The sequence below is a fragment of the Heliangelus exortis genome, chromosome 5, assembly GCF_036169615.1.
Source record: "Heliangelus exortis chromosome 5, bHelExo1.hap1, whole genome shotgun sequence".
NCBI classification, from domain to species: Eukaryota; Metazoa; Chordata; class Aves; order Apodiformes; family Trochilidae; genus Heliangelus; species Heliangelus exortis.
The window spans coordinates 31,314,247-31,342,006 of record NC_092426.1 but is presented as its reverse complement, the minus strand read 5'-3'; the positions used below and the strand labels follow the sequence as shown (position 1 = coordinate 31,342,006).

Sequence of the window (27,760 nt, the reverse complement as noted above, 5' to 3'; positions counted from 1 at the left end):
TATAACAGTCTGGAGACTTACTTTTGATTTTAAGATGAGGTATTTTAGTTACAGGGATTGTTTTAGATAGTTTAAGAATAGTGGCTTTTGACTTAACAGGTGTGCCTCAAAGTATATTCAGAATCTCTAAGAAACCTTATGTTGAAGTCACAGAAAGAAAAGCCTACAACAGGTGCATCTAACATCACATTAAAGAAACCATAATGAAATGTATTTGTTGGTAACAAGTAGGTTAACATTCACTGACAGGTTACAGCAGTTGAGAATATCAGCTTCTTACTTTAGCTTCTGATGTTGGTTCCAAAAAGCACAGGCGATTCCCAAGTCCCTCAGCTGCCAAGCAAAACTTCCTTTGTTCTTTCTGAATACTGGCAACACACTGAAGTACTACTTCGTCATCCTGTCACCAAACAAGAAAAACATGAGAAAAAAGTAAGTAAACATCTGGAAGTAATGTACACACTGTACTGGTAATAGATTCTGGAACACAGAATCTGTTGAAAATGAACATATTATACACCTATAACTGATATCATGTATCCTTTTGATATGTAAATTAACAGATGTTTGTGTGTAGATTTTTATTCAAGCCTACATCAAAGTGATGAAGACAATATACTCTCCCCAGAGCTTTCACAAGTGTTGTGCCCTTCTGTTGCTTTAGCAGTGGCTGGCTATGGTGCCATAAAAAACCTCTAGGTACAATTGGGCAGTTTTGCTCAGTAAAACACGTTGAATGTTTACAGTTGAAACCTGTTACTATGATTTTGCAAACAACTATAACCTAAATACAGACAAATGTTTTCTTAGCACAGTGAGCCCTCAACACAAGTCCCCTGAATGCAAAATCTTTCTGGTGTTGTTCAATTTACAAACCTCTGAGTACAACTGAGGATTCAAGAGGCACTTTTCAAGTGACAGTTCAAATAAGTCAAGAGAAGCCCTCAAGTGAATATTGCAAGAATAAGAACACTCTGGAAATGTGACAGGAAATAGCCCTTTTGTTTAGTATTCCTAATTACTCTAAAAGCTCTTTTACAAATGGTTTTATAATGCAAAGCCAAAGGCACACTTAAGAAGTGCCAAGCTCTTATTCACCTCTTTAACATGTGATACCAGGGCTGATATAAGCAAGCCAAAACAGATTATTTTTAATGTTAAACTTTGTCAAAGGTATAGTCAGAAAAATAATTTTCTTTCCCAAAACTTGTTCACCAACCAAGAAAAACACCACTTGCAAACTAACACGTAGGAGAGCTTATTTTTATACAGGTATCTAAGTGTTCACCAAAATAACACCTTCTGCCTTAGAAGTTTTTAAGGGGGTGGAAGCTGATAAAACAAGAGTGATTTGATATGTCAGTGCCCCATCCAGCTATGAAGTTATACTGGTGTCAATTATTGTCAAAGCAGATAGACAACAGCCACCTGTACTGACCTCAGAGATCCCTTGAACAATTATGTTCTAAAAGCAGCACTGCTTTTTCCAGTCCCCTTATGCAACTGCAATACTATGAGAGTAGCACAGCTACTACCACTTGAAATAAAAGCTGGGAGTGACAAAGCAATTCTCACCAAAGGAATTCAGTGACCTGCCCTTAAAATGAGGATTCAAAACCAGGTTTTTCCTTGGCTGATATTGCAAGTGTGTTCAAAATTATATGGCATTTTCATCGGTGACACTTCACTGCCTGCTCACTACTACAAAAAATGGATAGCTGTTTTATTTCAGACTGATCAACAGTTACAGTGTTTTCCTCACCCATCTTTTCATATCAGTAGTGTTTATCAGCAAAGAATGGGAGTTCAAGCAATTTTTAAAAACATTTCTAAGATACATAGAAGGTAGAAAGAATTAGCTAATTAATGCTAAGCAAGTGCAGTGTCTTTTACCCCTGCTGCTTCTGCTTCCATTTCTGTAAAATGCTCTCTGAAATAGAGCTTTCAAAATCATTAGTAAAAAATATTTCTGCTTTTAAACCCCAGTGTAATAAGTTGCTCAATATAAGCAATATAATTAAGCACTCATTACTCCATACCTCTGTTCATGACTTTTTAAAAATTGGCATCAGAAGTATATGTACATTGAAAGAAAAAAACAAATGTATTTAAAACATTTTAATCATTTTTCCATTTAACCATTATTCTACAAAGACATATACATAGCACCTATTGAAATCCATAATTTCTTAAAAAATAAAATGATGCCTTCAGACAACATACATTAAAACTTACTTAAAATGAACATTACTCAAATAAATGACCTATTTTCTTTTTAAATCCACATGCACAGAAGGGCAAAGGTTTCCAGCATAATGAAATTAATATTTTAATTTCCCAGAATTCAAGAAATATGCATGTCTTTTTAGAATTTACAATGCCATCACAAGGTCATTATCATTAAATGCCACAACTTCAAAATATAAACACTGATAATCTTTTAAGCAAGGACTGTATGCAGGATTTGATATCAATCTTTTGCATTATTCCCCTAATTTTCCAATGTACCCTTTCTTTGTATAGCAACATTTAACAAACTATTTTTGTTACATAGGATAAACCCCTTTAATGCAGTTTCTTATAAGTGGCATTATGGCAATAGTAGTGTGTTTGCAAATGATATGGAGCAGAGTTTTAAAGAGTTTACAATTTCTGTGCAGGTAGACTGAGGAAAAGGCATTAGTGGAATCCATATAAGCTGCAAACAAAGCGATGACTCGGTGTTAAGATGACTCAGTATTACAGTGTACTTACTGAAGTAAGCTCATTTTGCTGAGGTCTGAAATTGCTTTTCTGGCCTGGAGACACTAATAGAAATTAGTTTTATGGAGCTGTTATCCTATAATGAAATTGTAGACTATGTCTCAGCAGTATCTTATTTTCTTGAGTCTTCTCTTGCACAAATTCTTCTCAAACTTTTTTCACGGCAAACTCATTTTCTCCTTCCCTTAGTTTTTAAACACACACAGTGCTATAGACGTTCAACCTTTATTTCCATCTTTATTTTCTTATACAGAACTTCAATAATTTTCCTAAATATACCTTTTTTAATATGACAGGGAGAAGCCTGCATGTCCAGTGAGATGTGGAGACTTACGCAATAAGCAGCTATGGGTTATTAGTTAAGTTATATGCAGTCAGTTCTCAAAGATAAAAAAAGAAAGAAAAAAACCCACAAAAACATACAAACCTATACAACTTCTTTGAGATCCAGTTTGCTAACCAGGAATTTAAGAAATTTAAATGTTTCAAATTTAATTAGTTTTTTAATAGTATCTTTTTCATGTAGCACCTATGACATTTCCTCAGTTTAGAAGTTTAATTTCTTTCATTTTTTTGTGTTTTTTTTTTTTTTTGTTGCTGTTTGTTGTTGGGGGTTTTTTTGTTTGTTTTGCTTTGGCTTTTTTTTTTTTCTTCGTTAGTTTGTTGTTGTTATTGTTTGGGGGTTTTGTAAGGGACCTCTGTAAGCAATGGTTCAACACCTCACTAGAGAAGGGCTAATTTAGATCAAGTTTCTCAGATTATTTAATCTCAGATAATCTAATTTAAGAAAAATGTCCACTTCATGGTTCTGATCAGAGGTATTGATACGGATTCACACATCTCTCTCTACCATATATGAAATCTTTTCACACCAAAACTGTTACATGTACCATTTGTATCAAAGTTCTCTAATTTTTTTCAAGGTTTTGTTTCAGTGAGCAAATGGGGGGAATAATTTCTGGTTGATAAAAATATTACACATATGTATCACATAAAAATAAGACATTTACATATCACTAAGCCTTGCACACAAATCTGCTTTCACTATTGTTTCTCAGAAAGTATACATGTTATAACTATGCATTACCAATAAGTGGTTTCTAGCAGAAAATCATCAATAACTACACAAAGTTAACCACCTGATTACTTTTTACTACCATAATTAATATCTAATTGCAAATACAGATAAATAGCAATTTGCAAATTTTTTTTCTGAATTAAGAGGAAGTGAAAATTCTCCCCTTCTCTCTAGAAATTCCTCACAGGGTTAGGATTCATCCATCAGTCCTGTAGCAAATGTACACAGAACAGTTAACTCCAACCCCCGTTCTAAGAATGTTTATACATAGAAACACATTGGTATTACTAAAATATATTCCAGGTGGTCTGAAATTCTGCAGAGAAACCAAGGTATCTCTAAACAAGTGTCACTCTCTACCTTATGCTTTTAAGGGGGAAACAGTTACTGAAATACAACTTAGCTCTTCACAAAAGGAGATCTAATTTTAAACAATTTCTTTAACTGGAAGCTGTGATTCCTAGCCTACAGCAAGAAGCAGAATGCTATCTAATTTAATAAAAGTGTTTTTAATTAACTATTGTCAGTCTTCAAGCTGTCTCCCTCCCTTGGTTTCTTGATAGTGATGGTTAACTTAGGCTGAGATGGAGCAATAAACCAAAATGTAAATAAAATCAATTTTAATTAACCAATGACTTGGATTGCTGCAAAGTGATTCTCTTATCAAGGTGAATCAATGTGTTGTAGGCATGGCCTTGCTTCTGCTAAGTTCACTGGGTTTTCAATTCAGAATTTGAAAATAGGTGCCAACAGCTAAAGAAATTCCTTCATTTACATTGCATATATACCCTAGAATTAAGAAATATAATAATTTATAGTCTGTACAGGAGTTGTAGTCAACACTAGACACACTTCCTTACTTTTCATATTAAGAAGCACAAAGCCATCAATACACTAAATAGATACCTGCATATTTACTTACACATATAAAATAAGCAAATTTTGCTGGAAGATGGCACCTTATATTTAGTTTGCTAGCTACCAATTCAACATCTATCAAATCTCTGTGTTTTCTATTATATTCAGTACTGAAAATGAACTGTTAAAATACAATTGACATGACATTGAGAACTAATCGGTTCTAGAAAATAGATCAGCTTTGTTATTAAACCTGTAACTGTAATAACTAGAAGATGTTTCCTCAAAAACACATACATGTTTTGCTTATATTTTACTCACAGCTGCACATAAACATGCAAGTGGGTGCTTACACATAAATGACAGGTTTAATGTAAACTTATATGGAATTGATTTGAAAATGCTTTCTCTTGTAACACCACAGAAAAGTTTTTGGTTTTTAATATATCCTCTTCATGAAGAAAAGACTTTAAAAAAAAAAAAAAACACCAACACACACAACACATATCTGTTAAACAAAGAAACTCAGAGCTCCTGTTTTCCATGGTAAAACAGGGATAACTGGTTGATGTTCTCTACAAGCCTGGTTACTGTGAGACTCTGACACTTCCTGACTGTGGATCAGTGTTGGAAAGAACTTCATGAAGCTTCATGAAGCTGCCTTTACTCTTTGATAGACTGATGCATCTTACTGTATTACAAAGCACATGATATGAGCAAATAAACATCTTGAATAACATTTGAACACTAACTAGAAACTGATTTTTCCACCGACTGCATTCCTTTTAGCTTTTCTGGAATGATCTTGGAGAGCAAGTAAAATACACCAGAAATGGACAGCTGCAGTGGCTGCATTCCCCTTAACAAAACAAGGAATTATAGGCAGAGCTGACAATGCCCTAAGCAAAGCTGGATTTCATAAATATGTGACTGCCCACCACTTCCTTTTACAAGAGGAGTGGTTTCACTGTAAAGCTGTCTCCATTAACTTGTATTTTTTTGCAGATTTTGGTCCAAAATGCACATCTTCAGTGCATGAGTAATGTCGCTCAATATTTACGGTCATTTCTAGAAACAGGTACAGGAAACACAGTTTTGGCCCATTCAAAAGCAACCTTGCAGTCTTTTAATTGAGAATTAGGAGAGTATTTCTACTCCTAAGCTGGAGCTTGAACAACAGTGTTGACCTAGGATATGGAACTGGATTTTTCTGTTCCTGAGGGAAAAAGCCTCTCTTAAACCTGACCTCACTAGAGGAATTTGAAGTGGGGAAAAGAAGGGTACACTGGAAAACAAATCCTGGCTAGAATTTTACATTTGCTAGAATCTGACCACTTAGTTTTGCAGAGAACTTGACTTCAGAGTATGGAAGAGAATTTCTTATACTGCCTGTGGTTTCTTCTCAATTATCCACGATTCAAGGAGGATGAGCACCACTATTTTCAAGGAAGGAAATTTTCAGATCCAGACATTGCTTTTGAACATGAAGCAGATATGCCTTCTATGCATCCTCTAGCTGTCCAGCCTCCTCTTGAACCCTTTTAAAATTTTAAGTTGCAGCCTTCTTTGCTCTGCAGTGGTACAGCTCAGCAAAAGGGAAATCCAAGTCTTGTGTTTGTTTTGAACCTGTGGCTCCAGCATCACAACAGTCAGTGAAGATCACTGCACATCCACATCAGGTCACATCCAGCCTGTCTTTTCTAGGCTGAGAAGTCCTAGCTTACTGATAAGTTTTTACTTATCTGAGCATCATCCCAGTACTCATTTGACCTTCCCCTGGCCATTTTCCAGTTTTAATGGTTTCTTTTTCACTAAGTTTCACTCTTCTGTGAGTGCTCTACCTACTTACGCCTTTCCTCAGGTCCTCCCTCTCTCTCTTTCCCATCCCTGTCCCTTCTGCCTCTCCTCCCCTCCTAAGTACTATCAAAAACCCTGATTGGTTGTGGAGTACCCATCTTTGGTACCTCCAAACCCAACTGGACAATGTCATAAGCAACCTGCTCCAATCTTAGTGACCTTTAGGTCTAGTGAAATAAATTTAGAACAATCCAACTAATTAGGGCCATGATAAACAGGTTTTAAATGTACAGGAGAGGCTGCTGCAAAATGAAAGGGAATAATATGCTTCCCACATATAACAGAAAGAACTAGTAATATAAATCTTTAACTGCAGCAAGATACAGGCTGGTTATTAGAAAAGGGTTTCCTTCTTCTGTGCTAATAATATGGATAGCAAAGCACTAAAATTGGGTAGCCTGTGGGGTCTGCATCACCACAGGTCTTTAAAACAAGGCTATGTTAACATCTGTGGGGGTGTTGTTGCATGGCTGTAGTCTATTTTCTTAGGGAATATATGCACCATGAAGTCTCTTAAACCCCTTGTTTTTTCAAGGTCCCATACATGATAAATTATCCTTCACAGCTGCCATATGTTAGAATGTGATTTACAATATACACTATATATACATATATATATATACACATTTAAAATATACATTAGAATATCCACAACTTAAGCTCCAACTGCCTCTCATGCTGGGTTGATCCTCCATCAAAATGTAATGTTGCCCTCTGTTTTCTATATATTTAAGTTTTCATCTTGAGAATTACTTGAGTAATCAAAGTACTTTTTCACTTGGTCTGACAGTGCTATTTTTTTCTTAGAGTGATAAAGCACTTTGCTGTAGTTGAATTTCACACCTTCGGGTATGAGGCTAACAATGAAACTGTGACACACATCCCTTGGTTTGCAAATTAAAGAAGAAAAATGAAGAAAGATGACTCAGGTTAGCAAGTTGATGAAGCATACCAAGGTTTCTAATACAAAAATAAAATTAGTTACTTATGTGTTTCGGCTGAATAATTTTTTTCATAAAAATTTTAAATAAAAATTACATAATGTAGGTAGTTTTCAGCTTCTCTAGTGGATATAGTCAATCTTTTCACTCGTTCTGAAACAAGCTACATTCAGTGCTACTTAAATGGATTCCATTACTTCCACATTTGAAAAATGCAGACCTTCTCAAACCTATAGTCTTAAACCTATAGAATTCCAGCCTGAAGCTGACCTCAAGGATAATCTGGTGCAATATTTATTGGCAAAATCACATTCTAGAGAAGATGGATTAGCAGTCTGTACAGGTGAAATTTGAAAGAGGTAAATTGGGGAATTCACCACTTCTCTAGAGAGATTATGCCAATGGCTAATTGTTCTTGTTCTGAAAAATTTTCCTCATGTCTACTTTGGATCTCCCCAGGAGCAACTTGCACCCATTACCTTCTGTTTCTTCCATGTGACTCCTCATAAAAGGGAGTTTCCATCTTCTTTGTAGCCACCCTGCAATTACTGGCACATGGTGCTGAGGTCCTCCCTTAAGGTGTCTTTTCTCAAGGTTTAACAAACCCAATTCTCTCAGCCTTTCCTCACATTATATGCTTCTCAGTCTTTTGAACAACATCATGGCTCTTCTCTGGAATATCTCAAGCCTGTCCACTTTTTTTTTTTTTTTTTTTTTTTTTTTTTGTGTACTGGGTACCAAAATAGAAGACAGCAAGGTGATGGTGATTTTTATCTCTGTTAGTGGTGTCCATTCCCCACTTATCCCTGTGGGAGAGAAAAACCAATTAAATGTTCATGCGTTGAGACAAGGACTGGGACATTTTAAATTCCCAGTTATGGCCCTGAATAAACCAGATTCAGCTTGGGGAGAAAGAAAAAAAAAACAAAAACCAATAAGAAAACGTCTTCTGGTAGGCCTATTTATTTAGGCTACTACTTTTCTACCTCAGATGAAGGATGTGGAAAATTCTGGCTGTTGAATTTACTATTTAGCAAGGCATCACATTCCTAAGTATTTAGACTTCAAAATTAATTAGTTCATAAAAATGAAAAACTTCCTTGATTAAATTTTCACTTGGATTGTTTTGGTTTTGAGGCTTTGATCCAGAAATATAAATTACTGCATTTGCTTGCCATCTAAATAGAACGATTCAGTTTGTTTAGTTTCCTATACTGAGAAAAGAGTGTAATCTTCTTGTAATTAGTGACAGTTTGTTAATTAGGTGTCACATGTTGATGGAGAAAATGTATTCAGAGCAAAGTACATGTCAGGATCAGAAGTCGTGCTGTATGCTCATATCACTTTTCCTATTGCAAATCTTCCTGGGGTATGATTCTCAACAAAAAATTCTTTGGGGGAAATTTTCAGGAGCTCTGCTGTGTTTATCTATCTACATATTTATTAATTTATTTTGAAAAGGCCAATTACATTCCTCATAAATGGTTACTTGTAACATTATGACTTACACTGATGTACACTATGCAGTATACAAATGACTAATTGAAGCCTGTGATACTGTTTTTGTTGATAGAGATTGCTCACTTGAAAAAATTGTTTATTGTAAATATAAAACTAGTGTATGCCATGGGTTTTCTTGCTTTGCCTACTCTGTCAAATTAAAAACTTCTTTTTTTTTTTTTTTTTTTTTTTTTGTCCAGTCATGAAAAGGAAGACATGGAAAATGAAGTAAAAGCAAGTTTCAAGCTTCAAGAAACCCAAACCCAAACCACATGCATAAAACCATACAAAAAATAAGCACACCCTACTAAGCTTACAGATTTAGCTGTAGTTACTATAAATGCAAGATATTAAGGTATAGTGTGTCCTTGCCAATGATTCCACATGTATCAGCAGTCTCCTAAAATGACTACAGATGCCACTGGGATCCTGATATTCCCTGAACACTGATTAGTTCTTAGAAGCAGCTTTGCATTACGAAATACATGCGGAAAGGTACATGCTGAAATGTTATGTTAAGGGGCAGGAACCATTACCTGTCTGTCAACTGGAAGTCAAATGCAAGCGAGAAGTAACAAACTAACCTTATAAACATCAACATTTGACCTAAGCCAACTCTACAAAACAACAAACCCCATAACACCCCCTGAGTCCAAAGATAAGGCAGAAGATGGCACCAGGCTTAGCATCTTCACTTCCATTTCTTCCATTCTCCCTTTTGGCTCTCTCCCTCTCTCTTGCTCCCTTTCCTGCCCTGGCTCCCCTCTCTCCTTTAGCTCCCTGCTGTGACCACCCAGAAACTGTTGAAAATTCTCATTTAAGCAATGGGTGATGTGAAGTTCCACTTAGTGGAATAGAATTTTCTTTGCCTCAAATGACAATTTGGCAAATGGAATATTAGGACATAGACTCACATTGACTGAAAATGTCAGGTGTAGGCTCTGGCCCAGGTGGAGCCAGCAAACTGGCTGATGGCTGCTGGCTGAGGGGGGATCAACAATGAAGCCTTTTTTGTGGGGCAAGGGGACCCTCCTGCGAGATGAGATTCCTGGATCCTGAATCAGCCTCAAGAGTGGTGGCAAACCTGGTGTACATAAGGAACACCAATGGGTTCCTTCAATGCTGCCTACCACCAACCCACCACCCTGCACAGAACCTTTGTCCCGTCTGGATTCCGATCACCATCCCTAAGAAAAAAGATTGCCGGATGCCACTGGATCCGTGGGTGGTGACATCTCTCCCTCCCTCACTCCCTCTCCCTCATCCTTTCTACCCACCCCTCCCCGCCTTCTTTTGCCTCACAACCCATTTGCCATATCTCCACAGGGTTGTATCATTTTGCTTGTGTTATTTGTCAAATAAAACTTTACGCTTGCACCCAGCCCTTGGTGGTTGGACTTTGTTCTCACACATCCAAAATTATAAGTTACTTCAGATCGTAACATTATGAAACAAAAAAGTTTCATAAAAGATTAAAGTTATATTTTACTTTTCTCTGTATTTTAAAAAGATTATACAGTTCTGCTGCGATAGGATGAAGAGTATTTTAGGACCTCCACAGATGTGCATGCCTGAAAAATATTTTGGTCCCAAAATACAGACATCACAGTCATGCAATTGAATTAGGAAGAGGTCACATGAATATAACATCTTAGGCTTTCCTTTGCCTTAAGTGTCTATAAATAAATCTTCTGGCAAGGGGTATGTGTTAATTTCTGAAACAAAAGTGTGCTTAGACACAACTGTCATGTTGTAAATCAACACAAAAACCACAAACAAATAAAGGAAACCAGTGTCCAGAGCAGATTTTTAATCAATGTTAGTGGTGGAAATATGGATCCTCAGCAGATTTAGCTTTACTTCCATTACTTGATTTCAGTTTTCTTTAACATCTTTTTATAAATTAAAAGCCTTTGTTCAGTAGTAGCATACCAAGGCCTTTCTTCCCCTAGTAAGTACATGAATTTCTTCCAATAAACACAGATTGTTCACTGCAAATTGATCCTTCTGTTGACAGCAGAGTTATTTGATGGAAATTCATGCACCATCATCTGACAGTTCTCAGAAGATTTTAAAAATAGAGTTGGGGTTTCCATTGTCAGTCTATGCCTTCAAGAGTGGTTGGATCAAAGCCTATTTCAACAGTGGAACATATTTCTGTATCTTATATCAGGTCGTCAGCAAGGCAGAATAAGCAAATCATTAGACAGCACTAAAATGTAGTCAGCCCTTTTCACAAATTAATACTTCTGAATGAAAAAATACTTCAGAAAGTTAGGTATTTTCGTATTAACAATTTAACTGTTTTTTCCAGTGCAACTTCCAGATTATATTTTCATAAGCAACAGTCCAGCTTCCATTGAAACATTTACATATTTTGCTGTCTTTTGTATCACAGCTTTCCCCACCTTTCCCTTTGCCTACTCCTTCATGGAATGAGACAGCATGAGACAGTGACAGCAAAGAAACAACCACAACAAGGACCAAGACCAAAAACTAATATACAAAATAATTATTCATTTTCTGTCATAAAAACTGAGTAGCAGATATTCTTTAAAATCACTCCTGTGATTGCAAACTGTAAAGCAAGAGAAAATGAAGACTTGTTAACAGAGCTGGGGTGGAATGGCCAGGCAGTCCAGATTGATGCAAATTAGTGGCAAAATAAATAAGTCCTCTCCTCCCAGGCAGAGTCCTGTCTTGCTTTAAGAAATGAAGTCACTTTAAGCACACACATTAATTCTCAGAATGACAGGTTGACTAAAAGCATCAAGATACATTCCATGCCAATCAAGGAAGTGAAACCATCCAAGAAAGATGTGTTCTGCATAAGCACCTAATCTACCTAATAAGTACTGAATGTACTGTCAGAGCAGGTCCCAAGGAGGACCACAAATGCTTGGAGGGTTGGTACACCTCTATTATCAGGAATGGCTGAGAGTTCTGGGCTTGTTCAGCCTGGATAACAGATGGCTCCAGAGAGAACTTATTGGGGTCTTTCAATACTTAAAGGGAGATTATAAGAAAGAGGGAGAGAATTTTTACCAGGGATTTTAGAGACAGGACACAGGGCAACAGTTTTAAACTGAAAGAGGGTAGATTTAGACTGGGCACAAGGAAGAAATTTTTTAGGATGAGGATGGTAGTCCAGAGAAGCTGTGCAAAGACCATCATTGGAACTGTTCAACTGAGTCAGGTTGGATGGGACTCTGAGCAACCTGATCTGGTGAAAAATGTCCCTGCCTGTGGCAGGAGGTGTATGAGATGATCTTTAAAGGTCTGTTCCAACCCAAACCATTCTATGAATGGCAGTATCAGTATTGGCATGCTTTGCACCTCTGGCACGTTCCTGACCTCTGGCATAATATTACATGAGCAAATGAAGAAATTCCAGGATTTATTAGGAAGGAGGGTATTATAATTCATTTTAGTGGAGCATCCTTTTGAAGTGAGAAATGAATGCAAGTAACATTATTGTGTACATACAGACTTGCATAGAGTTTCCTTGTTTTCCTCATTTCTTTTACATCAGTGTAATATACCAGCAGAATAACCAGTTAGCAACAGAAAGATATAACACAGAACATGCATGACAACCAATTTATTTTAATATCAGCAATTAATCATTTAACTAGAGTTTCTGAATATGAGATAAAAATTTGGTAAACTCAACCTGCAGGTTTTAGCTTAAAATTTGTTTACTGGTTAACATGTAATCCTGGTTAACTGGTTAACATTAATGGAATAGCCTTGTCTTGATTACAGATGAACCAATTTTAAAATCTTGGCACCTGACAACAAGAAGGAATCCAAAAAGAAACTGTCAGCCTTTTGGAATCTTAGTGCGTGACCGCTACCAGATTAGTGAAGATACCAATAGCAACTGAATCACTTAGGTTGGAAAAGACCTTTAAGATCATCAAGTTCAACTGTCTGGTCATCAAGCACTGCCTAGTCCAAATTAGGTCATGTCCATTTCAAATTACAGTATTTAGCATACTCTTTAAATCATGTATTATCTCTAAACTATCAACTATAAATATCTAAGATATTTATTTAACATGACAACCTCTAAAAGAATGTAAGATTTCATAGGATCATAGAATGGTTTGGACTGAAAGGGACATTAAAAATCATCTAGCATCAACCTCCCTGCATGAGCAGGGACACTTCCCAATAGAGGGATTGTTCAATTAACTCAATAGAGGTTGTTCAAAGCCCCATCCAACCTGGCCTTGAACACCTGCAGGGAGCGGGCAGCCACAGCTTCCCTGGGTAACCTGTGCCAGTGTCTCACCATCCTCACTGTAAAGAATTTCCTCCTAATATCTAATCTAAATCTAGTCTCTTTCAGTTTGAAACCATTACCCTTTTCCTACCACGACATGCCCTTGCAAAAAGTCCCTCTCCAGATTTCCTCTAAACCTCTTCAGGTACTGGAAGGTCACTGTAAGACTTCCCCAGATCTTCTCTTTTCCAGGCTGAGCAACCTTGACTCTTTTAGCCTGTCTTGGACTAGGACATTTTGGACTAGCTTTTTTTTTGCAAGGAAGCTTGAATGGTGACTTCAGTCAAAAATCCTGTTGATCTTTTTAAAAATCCAACATAATTCAGGGGTTTACGTATTGTCTATTCCAGCAGCTGGCAAGAGGGATACTTAGGGTACAGCTTTGAAAATCAAGGACCTGCAATGGGACAAACTATTATTAATCTTAAATTCTAGGATCTCAAAACAAATTGGAAAAAGTGTATAAAACCATGAAACAAAGCAGACATTTGCTTAGTTAGTATATGAAATTACAGAGTAGCTGCTTTGTGTATTTAACTTTTAACTCTACACTGTTTTCTACATTTAACTGTAGCTATATTATGTCTAGGTGTAAGCACTAACACTATTTAAAGGAGTTTCTAATGATGAAAGCAGAGCTTTGGACTAAGTTCCAGTCTTCTTCCCCAAAATTTCTATAGACAGGACTATGGCTGCAAATATACAGCAAATAGGTTGGTAAGATTGGAATACGTATATATAAGGTTCAAATGTTTACAAGTTCATGTGGAAGATCATATATGATGCAAAGGAACTGGTTGAAAGGAACTACCATAGCTATGGTTATTCTGCACCAGTGAATATACAGATATATTAAGGTACAGGCATACATGACTATATTCAGTTAACATGTAGATATATTATTGGATACAGAGAACATTAAATATCTTTTACATGCAGTACTGCTTTTCAAACAATTAATTAAACTTCTCTGTTAATATCCTTATTGAGTGAATGACACATAATGCCAACATATATATGGTTGTGTATGTTAACTAGAGAAAAAAAAATAAAACAAAAATTTTGCAAAGCTTTAAAAATTTACTTGAAAATCAACACATTTCAATTGGCCATTCCATTCTGCAGGCTTAGATGAATTCTGCATAATTCATCATCAGCCATAATTACTTCACAAATGTTAAGCTGAAGAATTAAAAGAATCTTTCTAAGGTGAGCTATAACACCTGCAAATTATTTTATGTTTAATATGACCTTGAAATCCAGCTACATTTTCCATTTTTTAGTCCATACTCGACCATGCCAATACTCCACTATGTATGTGCACATACCTGATATTTTACCACGTTTTCTATCAAGCAATAGCAAGTCTGCTATTTTGATAAAAAATTCTGAAAACCATAAATTACTGTCATGTGTATTTAAACTTAACTATATGTTACATTCCTGAATTATGATGTGCTGGTAATTTATTTCAGAAATGAGTCTCTGATATTTTTGGCAATTCTTTAAAACAAAAACCTCACTATACTCAGAAATCATCCACATCTGCTACAGTTTAAAAGAGAAAAGTCACCAGATGCAGGCAAAATTCTGACAGAAATATTTCAAAGAGAATGTGAAAAACACAGCAAATACTTTATCAGCCTTCATACAAATATATGAAGAAGGACAAAATAAAGAAAAAAAGGTGGCACAAAAATAAAATGTGAAAATCGAAGTATATTCAACTGTTGTCTATCCCATGTCATGTATTTACAGTTTACTAAAGTTAGACTACAGAAAGCAGAATACTCAAGGCTTAGACAAGAACTGGCAGGGAGAGGATATTGAAAGTGCATGAATTAATCATACCCACCATATCTACCCTCAAAAATAAAAGAATTAAAACCACCAATAAACAGCTGCCTGGTATTTTCCCATGCCCAACAATTTTACAGGTCGGAGATACCTACAAATATGCAAGCAGTAGCACTGTTAAAAAAAAAAAAAAAAAAAAAAAAGTGAAAAATCAGCACCCTCTAGCAAACTGAGTGGAAATATATGAGCTAACTACATGTTCAGCTACAGGTGTCTTATGTCAACCTTGTTCTCACTACATTGGATCTATAATTGAGAACAACTACAGTTAATGAGAATAGAATGATTTCCCATAAAATTCAGACAAGTATTTCTCTGTGTCTACCTAACTGATGCTACAAAGTATAAAGTCAAATTAATTTACACTGGGTTTTAATTCATAATTAGATGGTGGACCCTGCCAAACAGAAGTGTTCTTAATTTTGTAATTATGTTGATTTTTATAGAAAAGTCAGTATCACTACATTTCCCATTGCTTCTCTCCATATAAGATGCTGGCAGTGCCTGCTTACTTGCAAATCACTTCACAGATTCACTTATGAAGTCTGTAGTATCTGTTCAATAGGAAATCAGAGTCAGACCTTGAAAAGTTTTTAGCAGAGAAGCTCATTAAATTTTAGTACTATTTAATAATTATATCCTTTGCAAACTTTAACCACAAAGAATCACATCAAATGATGTTGAATTAGAAGACTTTTAGGGACTGCCTAGTCCTATCTCTGTGCTCAAAGCAGAGTCAAAACCAGTGAGGTGCTCAGGGTGATATCCAGTCAAGTTTTGAACATTTCCTGAGACAGAGACTCCACAGTCTTTTTGAACAACCTGTTCCAGTATTTGATCATTCCCACTATAGAAAAAATTATTTGATTTTAAGGGCCAGGACTGAAGTGTGTAAGTTAAAGTCTGTAGGCTCACAGGGCACACAAAAATTTGCAGTTCCCTCAGTTACCAGCACTGCCCCTCTGCCTGTCCAGTAGCTGGGTCTCATACTTGCCAGCTAGTCCAGTTTGTAGTTTGCTGGGCAAATTACACACACATGCCCACACATCCCAAGGTTAGGGGGAAATATCTGCTTTAGTCCCCCTCAGCAGCTGACACTGAGGCACACAGCCCCTAGGAGCTACAGCTCCAACTCCAGCTCCTCACACTAAGACCCTGACTTCGTTTCACTCATCCCAGATCTCCACAGCCTGCACCTACAACACACAGGACCCATGGCCCAACATCAGAAGCTAAGACTGAAACCCTCACTTGTTCCAGCTGCTGTTAAAAACAGAAGTTCCCCCTCACTCGAAGTCTGATTCTAGTTTCTCCTTAAGTAAAATAATACAGAGATGTTTGAACAGTTATCAGGAACACGTTCTCTAACACTGTGATCTTGGTAGCTTTTGTCAAGGAAATACAAGTTGAGCTGGAAGCCACAGTAAACTTCCAGAAAAGCCTCACTCATAAACCAGACACATCTTCTGAAAATTAAGATGTTATTTAAAAAAACCTCTTTACTGGGCTTGATTTCAAATATTCAAGTTTCAAAAATACAGGCTTGAAGGTACTCATTATGATGTGTGTCACATAAAATAATAGAAGGCAAGTACAGATTCTAGCCTGAGCTCTCTTGTTTAGGTCCACTTAACTATTCCTGAGATCAAGTTCCTGAATATGGATCTGAATTTCCTACCTCTGGACCATTTATGGGCAAAAATGACCCCTGCTACTCTCTACTACTATTATTTGGAGATGTCTTGGGTTAGTGAAGCAGGGTTTTGGTAGCAGGCAGGGCACAGAGGTGGCTCCTGAGAGGAACTGCTGGAAGCTCTCCCAGCTCCAGTTCCAACCTGTCCATGGCCAAGGCTGAGCAGATTAGAGATGCTGGATGTGCCTCTGCTGCTAGCATATTCCAGAAGGGGAAAATGAAACTAAAAAAGACCTGCATAGCAGGAGAGAGGGGCACATCAGAGCAATACCAGAGCAACAGTATCAAGACTGGTGAGAAATGAGGGGGAGAAGCTGCCTGAGCAGAGGTTTCCCCACAGCCACAGCGAGATGGCAGGCGTCTCCCTGCAGCCCAGGGGCAGCATGGTGGAGCAGTCCCTAAAGGACCACAATGGGACACAGATGGATCTGCAGTCCACGAAGGGCCGCAGTGGGAAGATGAGGAGCTACAGACATGTAGGATCACAGCAGGGCAGACATTTAATCTGCAGCCTGTGAAGGATCATGGAGGGGCAGACGTGGATTTGCAAGCATGGATGACCATGGTGGGGCAGACACGGTTCTGCATCCGTGGAGAACCATAGTGGGGGAGATGTGGATCTGCAGCTGTGGAGGACCCTGTGCCAGGGGAGGTGACTGTTCCCAAAGCAGCCGTGATTCACCGGTCCCAGGCTGGAGCAGTTCCTGAGGGACTGCACCGATGAGAGGGACTCATTTTCTTTTTTTTTTTTTCCCTTTTTTTTTTTTTTTGGGGGGGGGGGGGGTGTTGTTCCTGAAGGACTCTATCCTGTAAGAGGGACCCCGCATTGAAGCAGGAGAAGAATGTGAGGAGTCCTCCCCCTGAGGAGGGAGCAGCAGAAACACCGTGTGGGGAACTGACCCTGAACCCCCCCTGCCCGTCCCCTGTGCCCTGAGGGGGAGGCGGCAGTGAAGCGATCCGGGACCGGGAAGAAGGGAGGGGTGGGGGGAAGGTGTTAATGATCTGATTGTGTTTGCTCTTGACAGATTTTTTTTTTTGCTCCCCAGGTTGAGTCTGTCTGATTTTGCTCTTCAGTGTAACTGGTGAGTGAAAACCTCCTAATTCTTGTCTCCATTAACAAGTCCTAAGGTGGATTTTCTCCTCCCTATTCCACAGGGCGAAGGCTGGCAGTGAGTGGTTGTTACAGCTGAGCCCAAACTGCAGCTGACATTAGGAAAACTTCTGGACAGAAAACACTTGGAGTCTTGTACAAAATTCTGATTCATAATTTCATGTTACAGTGTTAACATTAATATTTCGATCTAATATAGAAAGGAAAAGATGAATTACCAGTTTAAACTACCACAGACAACCCAAATATTTTCAGACTGAAGTTTCTTGACGTTCAGTCCTCTGGGCTACAGTAAGAAATATGAGTTGTCCCCAGAGAGAAAATGCAACTGACAAGTCCTGTACGGATTACATTCACTAGAAGTTACAAAATTTTCCATGAAAAACACCTAACACAGGCACTTCAGAACGCCACAGTAAAAGGTCAGAATTGAACCTATTTTTGTTTATGTAAATTCTAGATAAATTTTGTATCATCTCTTTCTCCTCAGACACCATTTTCAGGCAGAAATAGAGAACTGGACACAGAAAAACTTCCAATCTTATTTGACTGTTTAGTAACTGATTAAACATATAAGAAACAGATTCTCTTTAAATTACTGCACCAGGATAACTACATGCACCAAGAAAACTGCAATCATGCATTGGGCTGTTAAGTACCCACATCCCCACCTTTGGTTGTTTAAGTGAGTACAAAATGCTTAAGCATGTTGTGACTGAGTATACAATAACAAGGAGCCATTTCATTTTTCAATTATTTATTAAATGTTGACTGTTCATAGTGTCAAATGGTAGATTTCAGATGAGAAATATTGACCAATGAAACTGAAATTTCTGATCACCATAATAGGCTATGCAGTATCTTTAGTCATCTTGAACAGCATTAAATCCCTTGAGTGTATCTGTTATGGTAAGATCCTAAGAGTGTTAGTTAATTGCTAAGAATAATATTTTCTTCACAAGGAAGCCAAATAACTTATTTATAAATGCAACAGATAAATGCATAATAAGTATATAGGGCTGAATGCTAAAATCATGAAAATTCAAATTAGAAACCAGGTACTTTTGTAATTAAGTGAATTAAACAAATTAGACTTTCTGCACTTCCATTCACAAAAAAGATTACAAACATACTAAAAAATAAATATATCCCTTTTTTAAAAAAAACCAACTATATTCCAAATATATATATAATATATATAATATATTATAATATAAATATATATAAATATAAGATATAAATATATATATAAATATATATATATAAAATCAGATTTTACAGTAGAAAATGACTTAGTTTTAAATCTACTGCATGATTAAATTACAAAGAGAATCACAGAATGGTTGGAAAGATCCTTCAAGATCTTCTAGTGCCAGCTCCTCTGCCATGGGCAGGGACACCTCTCCCTAGACCAGGCTGCTCACAGCCCCATCCAGTCTGGCCTTGAACACTTCCAGGGATGGGACAGCCACAGTTTCCCTGGGCAACCTCTTCCTACTATGAGGGTGGTATTGTCTCACCACCTGCACAGTAAGGAATTTTTTCCTAACATCTCACCTAAATCTACCCTCTTCCAGTTTGAAAGTATTCCCCCTTCCTCTATATCTATATACCCTTGCAAAAAAATGCCTCCCCAGCTTTCCTGTGGGCCCCTCCAGGTACTGGAAGGCTGCTATGAGGTCTCCCAGGAGCCTTCTCTTCTCCAGGCTGAACAACCCCAACTCTCTCAGCCTGTCCTCATAGAGGAGGTGCTCCAGCCCTCTGATCATCTTCATGGCCCTTCTCTGGACCCACATCCTACTTCCTGTGTTGCTTCCAGGTTGATTTTTCTGCATCACTACTAACTTCAAGTCATTTCTTCTCTTTAAAAAAGGGGCCTCACTAGTTACAAAGTTCATAGAACTCAAGGCCTATGACATTAACTTTTTCACTGTATTTGTTTTAATAGACTCTCAAAAGTTGTCTCCGAAGATTCAAGCCAACCTACCTGACATTAGATCATTATAAATTGTATTCTATACAGGATCAACAAAATTTTAATGCATTTAGATATGTTTTTAACAGTTCCTCTTCTACATGAAGATCCTAAAGAAAGCTTTCAAAATGCTGAATCTAGCAATCAGTTCCTCTTTTTCACCTTTGCATGTTTCTCATGTCCAATCCTTGCATCATCTCTCACCTCAATCTCTGTCATACATTGATTTCTTCACTCTACATTTACCATGTTAATTTTATAGCTGTTTCTCTGTGTTTGTGTAGTCTGACTGTCTTCTCCACCCTACACCTTATGGTTCTATCCCAGTTAAAGGAGAGTTCTGGCTATTTCTGATACACACAGGCATTCAAATGCACACTACTGGGTTTAAAACCTAGACTGTCTTTCAGAACACAAACAGATACCTCTTGTGTAATAACTTTATATCCAGCTAAAAAAAAATTTATTTTAAATTATTACTATTATTTAAATTATTATTATTTATTATTAAATTATTTTAAATTATGCAATCAAAGAAGTTGCTGCAAACTCTAATCTGCTGTTAGTTTTGTAGTTTGTCAGTTACCAAATATCCCAGTCAGACCTAGTATAGCATATAAATTAAGACACAATAGACCTATAAAAACGTTTTTTCCAAGCAAGAAGATAATGTAGATCTGTCTGTGGCTAAACTGGACCTCTACTGAAAAATATGTAACTATGCTATACTGGGGAGTGCTAATAGGGCTCAATTAATTGGCTTAATCTGTTCCTTACTTCTAAGTAGTCCCAAACATAAGACAAAGATCTTGTTATCCCTACACTAAGTCTGTTCTTTGAAGTATCCCATCATATCTATTCCATTCACAGCTCCCTTCATATATGCTGCAGACAGTTGTTTTATCACTGATTGCCAGGATCAGCAAAATGTAACAGGTCAGAGACTGATGTAGCACAAACGTGTCTCAGCTTGCCTACAACAGTCTGGGAGCATCTGTTTAAGAGACAGACTTCAAGCAAAAGCCCCCCATGTCACACAGACATAACCAAACACAAAGGGTCTGTGTATTCTCATGGTCACCAGTGACAAAGAAGGTCAGGGACAGCAGCTTTGTTTCACCTCTTCTATGGCCTCTTCTCCAACCTAAATGCCAGGAGGTAAAATATGTCCTAGGTTTCTGTACTTCTGTCACTCTTTCTGCCTTCGTAGTTCCTAACTGCTTAGCAGGATCTTTATGTCTATTTCTCCTGTTTCCCCAGTTCTGCATGGGAGGCACAAAGGGGTGAGTACAATCTGGCTGCAAGAGAGCAGCACCCTTCACTTTTGTATCTCAAAAGCAAGGTATCTATCTCCTCATTGAGTCCCCTCTCACACTGGTATTTTCTATCCTATCATTATCTCTCCTTTGCCAAGATATTAGCTCCTGCCTCAACACATTTATTACATCTAAAGAAAATGGAAGAAAAAGATTAATTTCCATCTCAGTTTATCACAATAAAAAAGAAACAGGAAAGCAGACAGCAGAACCTGATGGGCAGCAAAACACCACATGAACAAACAAAAATATTCTTAAGCAGTTATTTCACTACATATATAGGACCCATATAATGGGTTCAACTAAATTTGAAGGGTTATCCTATATCAACAAGGTTATTCACTCTGCACATTTCCAACACACAAATAATGGGGAAAAAATAAGATCTCATTTCCAGGCTAAGAATTATATCATGAAAATTGATCACTCACAACACCTATCCAATAAACCAGATACCTTATTACTTTTTTAATATGTGAAAACTTGAGCCTGAGAAAGCTATTAACATATTTGTGAGACACTGCATTCATTTCAGAGGTAAGAAAAGTACTTTATTTTTTTCCATATCCCAGTTGAGACAGTATGAAATATTATGGTGTACAACAAGTTCTCATCATACAGCATTTAATCATCAAACACCATAGTATATGATGAGCTGACATCATATACCTTCATCATCAAAAGTATTGCTGACTTATGGTAAAGTCAATTACAGGCCTGATGATTATCATTTGGTGTAAAACTAAGCCTTTCCACTACCTTTAGCTGAAATCCTGTACAGCCCATATATACAAAACCTCCAAGCATTTCTGGTTATACTGCAAAAACAGCTGGGATATCCATTAGGATATCCTAATGGAGGAGGCCTACAGAGTCCTAGAGCACTAGAGGAGGCAGGGAAATATTTATTTGATTTTTTGTGTCACCCTGAAAGTTTAATCCAGAAAAAAAGGTTTTTTACAAGGTCTGAAAAAATGGTCTTGAAAACCAATTTAGCACACAAAAAAATATAATTTGTATTCTAATTTGAAAATACACTAATTAAATAAGCCAAGATCATTCATATAACTGCATACTGAAAATAAGAAAAAGATTGGCTCTATTGAATCACCTGTTATACGTCCCTTTCTAATTATTACCAGCCTTTAAAACTGTGCTTTTTCCTTTTTTAGAGAGGAGAGTATATTCTGAGTATTTAACACAAACATATTTTAGTTAAAGTAACTTGACATGGCATGAACCACAGTAAAAGATTTTTTTAAGATTTTTAAAACCACAAAAAAATAGAAGTATGGATTTATTCCATGAAATTCTGCACATTTTTTATCAGTAATGGAAACAGAGTACAAAACAAATTAAGTATACATGTTAAATGTTAAATATATAGATACATGGTCCTGGAGCTGTAATCACAACTTCCCTCAAATGTATTATTCATGACAAATAGAGTGGGAGGAGACTCCTATTCTGCTCATCAGCTAATGCAGATTAGTAGCACTTGAAATTGATTTGTCTTTACTAATTAAATGGCTGGTACTATCACTCTAGAGGGCATTTAGTTTTACCTAGCTTGGAGTTTCAGCCAGGAAGGGAATCCATGCTGCCTGACAGTGTTTTGAAAGCAACATGGGACAAAGACAACAAATAATTTAAACAAATAATTTTTTATTTTAATACAATTCAGATCCACAGAAGGAGGGCATTCTTTTAAAATGCTGTATCTCGAGTACTAGATGTAGTACCATTAAAGCCTCTGGTGATACAAGCAAATAACAAAACAATTTCAAATACATTAAATGTGTATAGGTTTCAAGCTGTGCTAGTTTTTGTATAGCTCTGTCTTCTAATAAGTAGAAAATTTCCATCTACTATGACTCCTATCAGAATAGTGGCATACAGATTCATTTCAACACAGAATAATGTGAAGGACTCAGGCAAGCCAAGTTTGGCTTCATTATAATGACAAAACAATAGTACAGCAGTAGTAAAATTGAAGTGTAGGCAGAAAGCCTAATACCAGTTGAATTTATTGCCCTTGTAGATTGCCACCATGTTATGTGCTTAAGAGAGCACAGGTATATAATCTATATTCAGTGTGCACAAGGCATCAGACTTGAAGGTGAGACAGAACTTTCTCACCTTGGTTATAGAAAAGCAGCTGACTGTAACTAACTGAAATCCACAGAAATATATCTCATTAGGATTTGGATCAAAACATTTCAGATGCAGTAGGATCAGTGGTCTAGTTCTGACATGTCACTATTATTTATAGTGAACACTCCTGTTTTGAGGAAACTAGAAAATATTCACAACCTTCCCCTTTCTTGTACCCTCCACAAATTACCATGCAAATCAGAAAAACCTGGTTATCTTAAAATATTTTTCTGGGAACTTACTCCTAAATCTTTGTATCTACAGAGGTCACTTTATTTCTCATGTGCTAGGGTGCAAGAACTTCTAGGAAAACCCTTGTACCTTTCTTGTTATAAAACCTGTATCCTCTATTGTGTTTAGTACTTTCTGAAAGTGATTTTTATTTCAGTGCAATTCTTCAGAATTTTCCACCTTTCCCCTTCAAAATTTACTAAACTCTATGTAAGAGAATGAAAAGCACTCCTATGTAAGTTACAGATTATCTGTCACAGCACTGTTTCTTTTCTAAAGGTCTCAATTATTACAGCATCATTTCATGCAAGAATATTTCCATACTGATCATACTTCATTTCCTACAGCCTGAACTTCAGAAGTGGCAATGCTGCTGTTCAGGCAAATTAAGAGACCACAATCGGAGTCACCATCTTAGCATTCCTTTCTCCTTACCCTCTTCTCCTGTTTGCTCAGGAGGAAAACATGAAGAATTATTCTGAAGTGATGACAACCTAGAGCAGAGGATCAACTGCATTCACACTTGACAAAACCTTGCTTAGGGGAAGAGGTAGAAAGGCAACGCAGACTGTTAAAAGGAGACGGGAGATTTAATCCTTAGATAAGAGGGTTTCTCTACAGTGACAAGATTCCTTAAGAGTTAAACTGGGTATGGTTACCATGGAGCTAAAACTCCCACAGAAAAAAAATTACAGCATTTTGAAACATTTGTTGGCAGCCAAATAAATGACACTGCACCACTTTCAGGCTTTATTAGGTCACTTAAATTCTACCTGCAATGGGAGCTCAGGGGAGGGATTTTTCCAGGCTTTTACCAAATATTTCAGCCATAGCTTTTCTAATTTAGAAATCTTTTCCTAAGAACTGCAAATAAGTTTCTTGTACAATGCAAGACTTCACCACATGAATGTAATTACTTACTATCAAAAATAGTTCCAAGTAAACTGAGGGGCATGATTTTAGTCTGATTATCAAAAAAAAACCCAAAAAAACAAAAAAACAAAAAAACCCTAACCAAAAATAAAAACACCAAAACACACCAAAAAACCTCCACACAAAACACCACTAAAGAATGCTGACTTCTTCAGTCTTTCCCCTTCTTTGATTGGAACTGCATTTTTATTGCTGAATTCAATAATACAAATGGCATCCCGTTCCTGAATGAATTACAGATACAAGAATTACCTCTCAGTAGCTGATGTTTGGTTTTTGCCTCATACCTTGCATACCACAAGAAAAGAGTATTTGCCATCTCTAAAGCCATGGTGATAAGGGCATTCAAGTTTTCTGGGAATTTTTTAGCATAAACTATTCTACAGTCTGCAGAAGTAAACAATGCAGTATACAGCATAGAATCCTTCTGAAGGATAACTGTAATACTGAAGAAGAAAATAGCACTTAGCTTTTGTTGTGCTCTTATGGCTCCTGATTGCCTGTTCTAGCTCAGATATAAGTTTTCACTAGGTGCATCATGAGCAAAAATATTTAATCTTAGGACACTTGATCTCCATTACAGATGAGCAAAAATATTTATTGCACATAGCAGGGATACACATATTAGAAGAATGACATCCCTGTAAGTCAGAGACTTGCTTACATTTTCTTTTAACACAATATTCTCCATAAACACTCAATGTACAGGCATGCCTTTCCTGCAAAGTGATAGAAATCCAGCTAAGACTGTAAACCTGATTTGGAGAGTTTTGGCCTACAGACAAACTACAGTGCTGTCATGGTTTAATACTGGGCCAACAATTAAACAACTGACAGATGCTCCTTATTAACTCATCTACCTTCCCAGAAAGGGAAAGGAAGGAGGATAAGGGAGAGAGACTTACAGTTGGAAACTATACACAGCTTTAGTGAAACTAATAATACAAAAGAAAAAAATATATTAAAAAAAAATATAAAAATATATAAAAAACTGACTATCATTCTTCCCCAGAAATGCTCATGTCACAGTGGAGGCTGCAGAGCAGTCCCTGGGATAGTCAAGCACTGGCTCCTGGAGTCAGAAGCATATGGGATCTGGATGCAAGAAAGCATGGATTTAGGAAAAGAAGAATCAGAACCAAAGACAAATGAATGGTAAGAGTGTTCCCAGAATGCCAGCTATAGACCAAGAAAGCTTGATCCTGGTGTCCCTTAACTTTATGTCGAGTATGACACCAATTGAAAAACAACCATGTTCATTTCAGCAAGTGCAGTTACTTAGAAGATACAACTGAAAAGTAAAATTACCAAAAAGAAAATTGGTTATATCCTGGCTCAAACCAGAACAAGTGCTTTTCCTAAATTCATCCTTCTGACTTGGCATTAAAGATTTTTTGATACTGATTCTGCCTCAAAGGCTACACTTCTGAAAAAGCTTTGTGCCTTGTACAATATAAGTTGGGTGAGTAAACGTTGCTATCTAAAACGACATCAGTCAGTGGTAACATGTAATCTTCTAAGAGATTGTACTATACAAGTTAATTCATCTATGGCTCCTGTGTTATTAATCTTATCTATTACCATCACAATAAAAAGGCAAAAAGTAAGATGCTATACTTAAAAAGTGAGATTTTACAATCATTTATATCTCATATTGAAGTATGAATCAGACTTACGAAGCAGCTTGGCTGCTACAGATAATTTGCCAAAGCTCTCTTTTTTCTCTTAAGTAAAAAATATTACACCCTCAGGGTTTCTATAAAGAATTAGAAAAACAACAAAGAGGAAACATACATTTTCTCAAACAAAGGCAAAATTTCAACCATTTTGAACTTTCTACCTGTTGTAACAGTTTCTCATAAGAAAAGCCTCTGAGAAGGGTGCACTGAAGACACCCAGAGACAGCAGAGCATACCTCACCTCAGCTTCAAAATCTGAAGAGCTGTAAAATTCTAACCACATCTTTAAAAAAATATTAGTTCACAACTAATGGTGAAAAAAAGGTTATGCATCTCAAGAATGTGATTTTGTGGAGTTCTCAACAGAATTACAAAGGTGGTTGGTCTAAAATGTATTCCTATCAAACAACCTAAGGAACATCCAAAATTTTAATCCACAGACTTCTTCACCTTCTATGGCAAGGTGACCGGCTTAATGGATGAGGGAAAGGCTGTGGATGTTGTCTACCTGGACTTTAGTAAAGCCTTTGACATAGTTTAGCACAGAATTAATGTGAAGAAACTGGCCTCTCATGGCTTGGACTGGTGTAGGCTTTGCTAGGTAAGAAACTGACTGGATAGCCAAGCCCAAAGAATTGTGATGAGCCATTAAATCCATCTGGTGACTGGTCACAAGTGGTGTTCCCCAAGGCTCAGTGTCTGGGCCAGTCCTCTTTAATATCTTTAATGATCTGGAATGAGGGATTGAGGGCATTCTCAGTAAGCTTGCAGACAACACCAAATTCAGCAGGAGTGTTGATCTGCTTGAGTGTAGGAAGGCTCTACAGAGGGATCTGGACAGGCTGGATTGATGGGCCAAGGCCAAATGTATGAGGTCCAACGAGGCCAAGTGTTGAGTCCTGCACTTGGGTCACAACACCCCCATGCAAGGCTCCAGGCTTGGGGAAGAGTGACTGGAAAAGGACCTGGGGGTATTGGTCAACAGCTGGGTAAATATGAGCCAGCAGTTTGCCCAGGTGGCCAAGAAGGCCACCAGCATCCTGGCTTGTATCAGGAACTGTAGGCAGCAGGTGCCAAGACTTGCCGGGCGATGGGCCCGGACGGTGCTCGATCCGCCTGGCTCTGGGACCTGCTGGAACCACACCCTGCCGAACCCGGGCATGCGCACCTGGGCCAGCCCCAACTGGGCACAGGCGGGGCGAGCACCGTCTGGGCCCATCACCTGGCAAGTCTTGGCACCTGCTGCCTACAAGGAACAGTGTGGCCAGCAGCACTAGGGAAGTGATAGTCCCTGTGTGGAACAAAGTGCTCATAAGGTGTGTGCTTCCACCTGGCCTCAATGGACTGTGCTTATTTCATTTATTACCACAGTCAGAGGTTTCAAAGCCTTCAGAAAAGAGTTAATCTTGCTAATATTGTCTTGTTTTAGGTTGGTCTCTTCATTGAATTTATATTTAAAATGTGTCAATGTGGCCTTGCTATCAAAGATGAGCAAGTGCTGGACAAGAAAATAGGAAAGTATTGCA

General features: G+C 37.4%; 1 protein-coding gene across 1 annotated transcript in view; it reads right to left on the bottom strand.

Moving 5' to 3' along the window:
• Positions 1–27,760, bottom strand: part of RYR3 (ryanodine receptor 3) — a 209,492-nt gene that overhangs the window by 167,520 nt on the left and 14,212 nt on the right. The window contains exon 2 of the mRNA XM_071744346.1: positions 281–400. Coding sequence (XP_071600447.1) covers positions 281–400 — 120 coding nt within the window. The remainder of the gene's footprint in view (positions 1–280; positions 401–27,760) is intronic.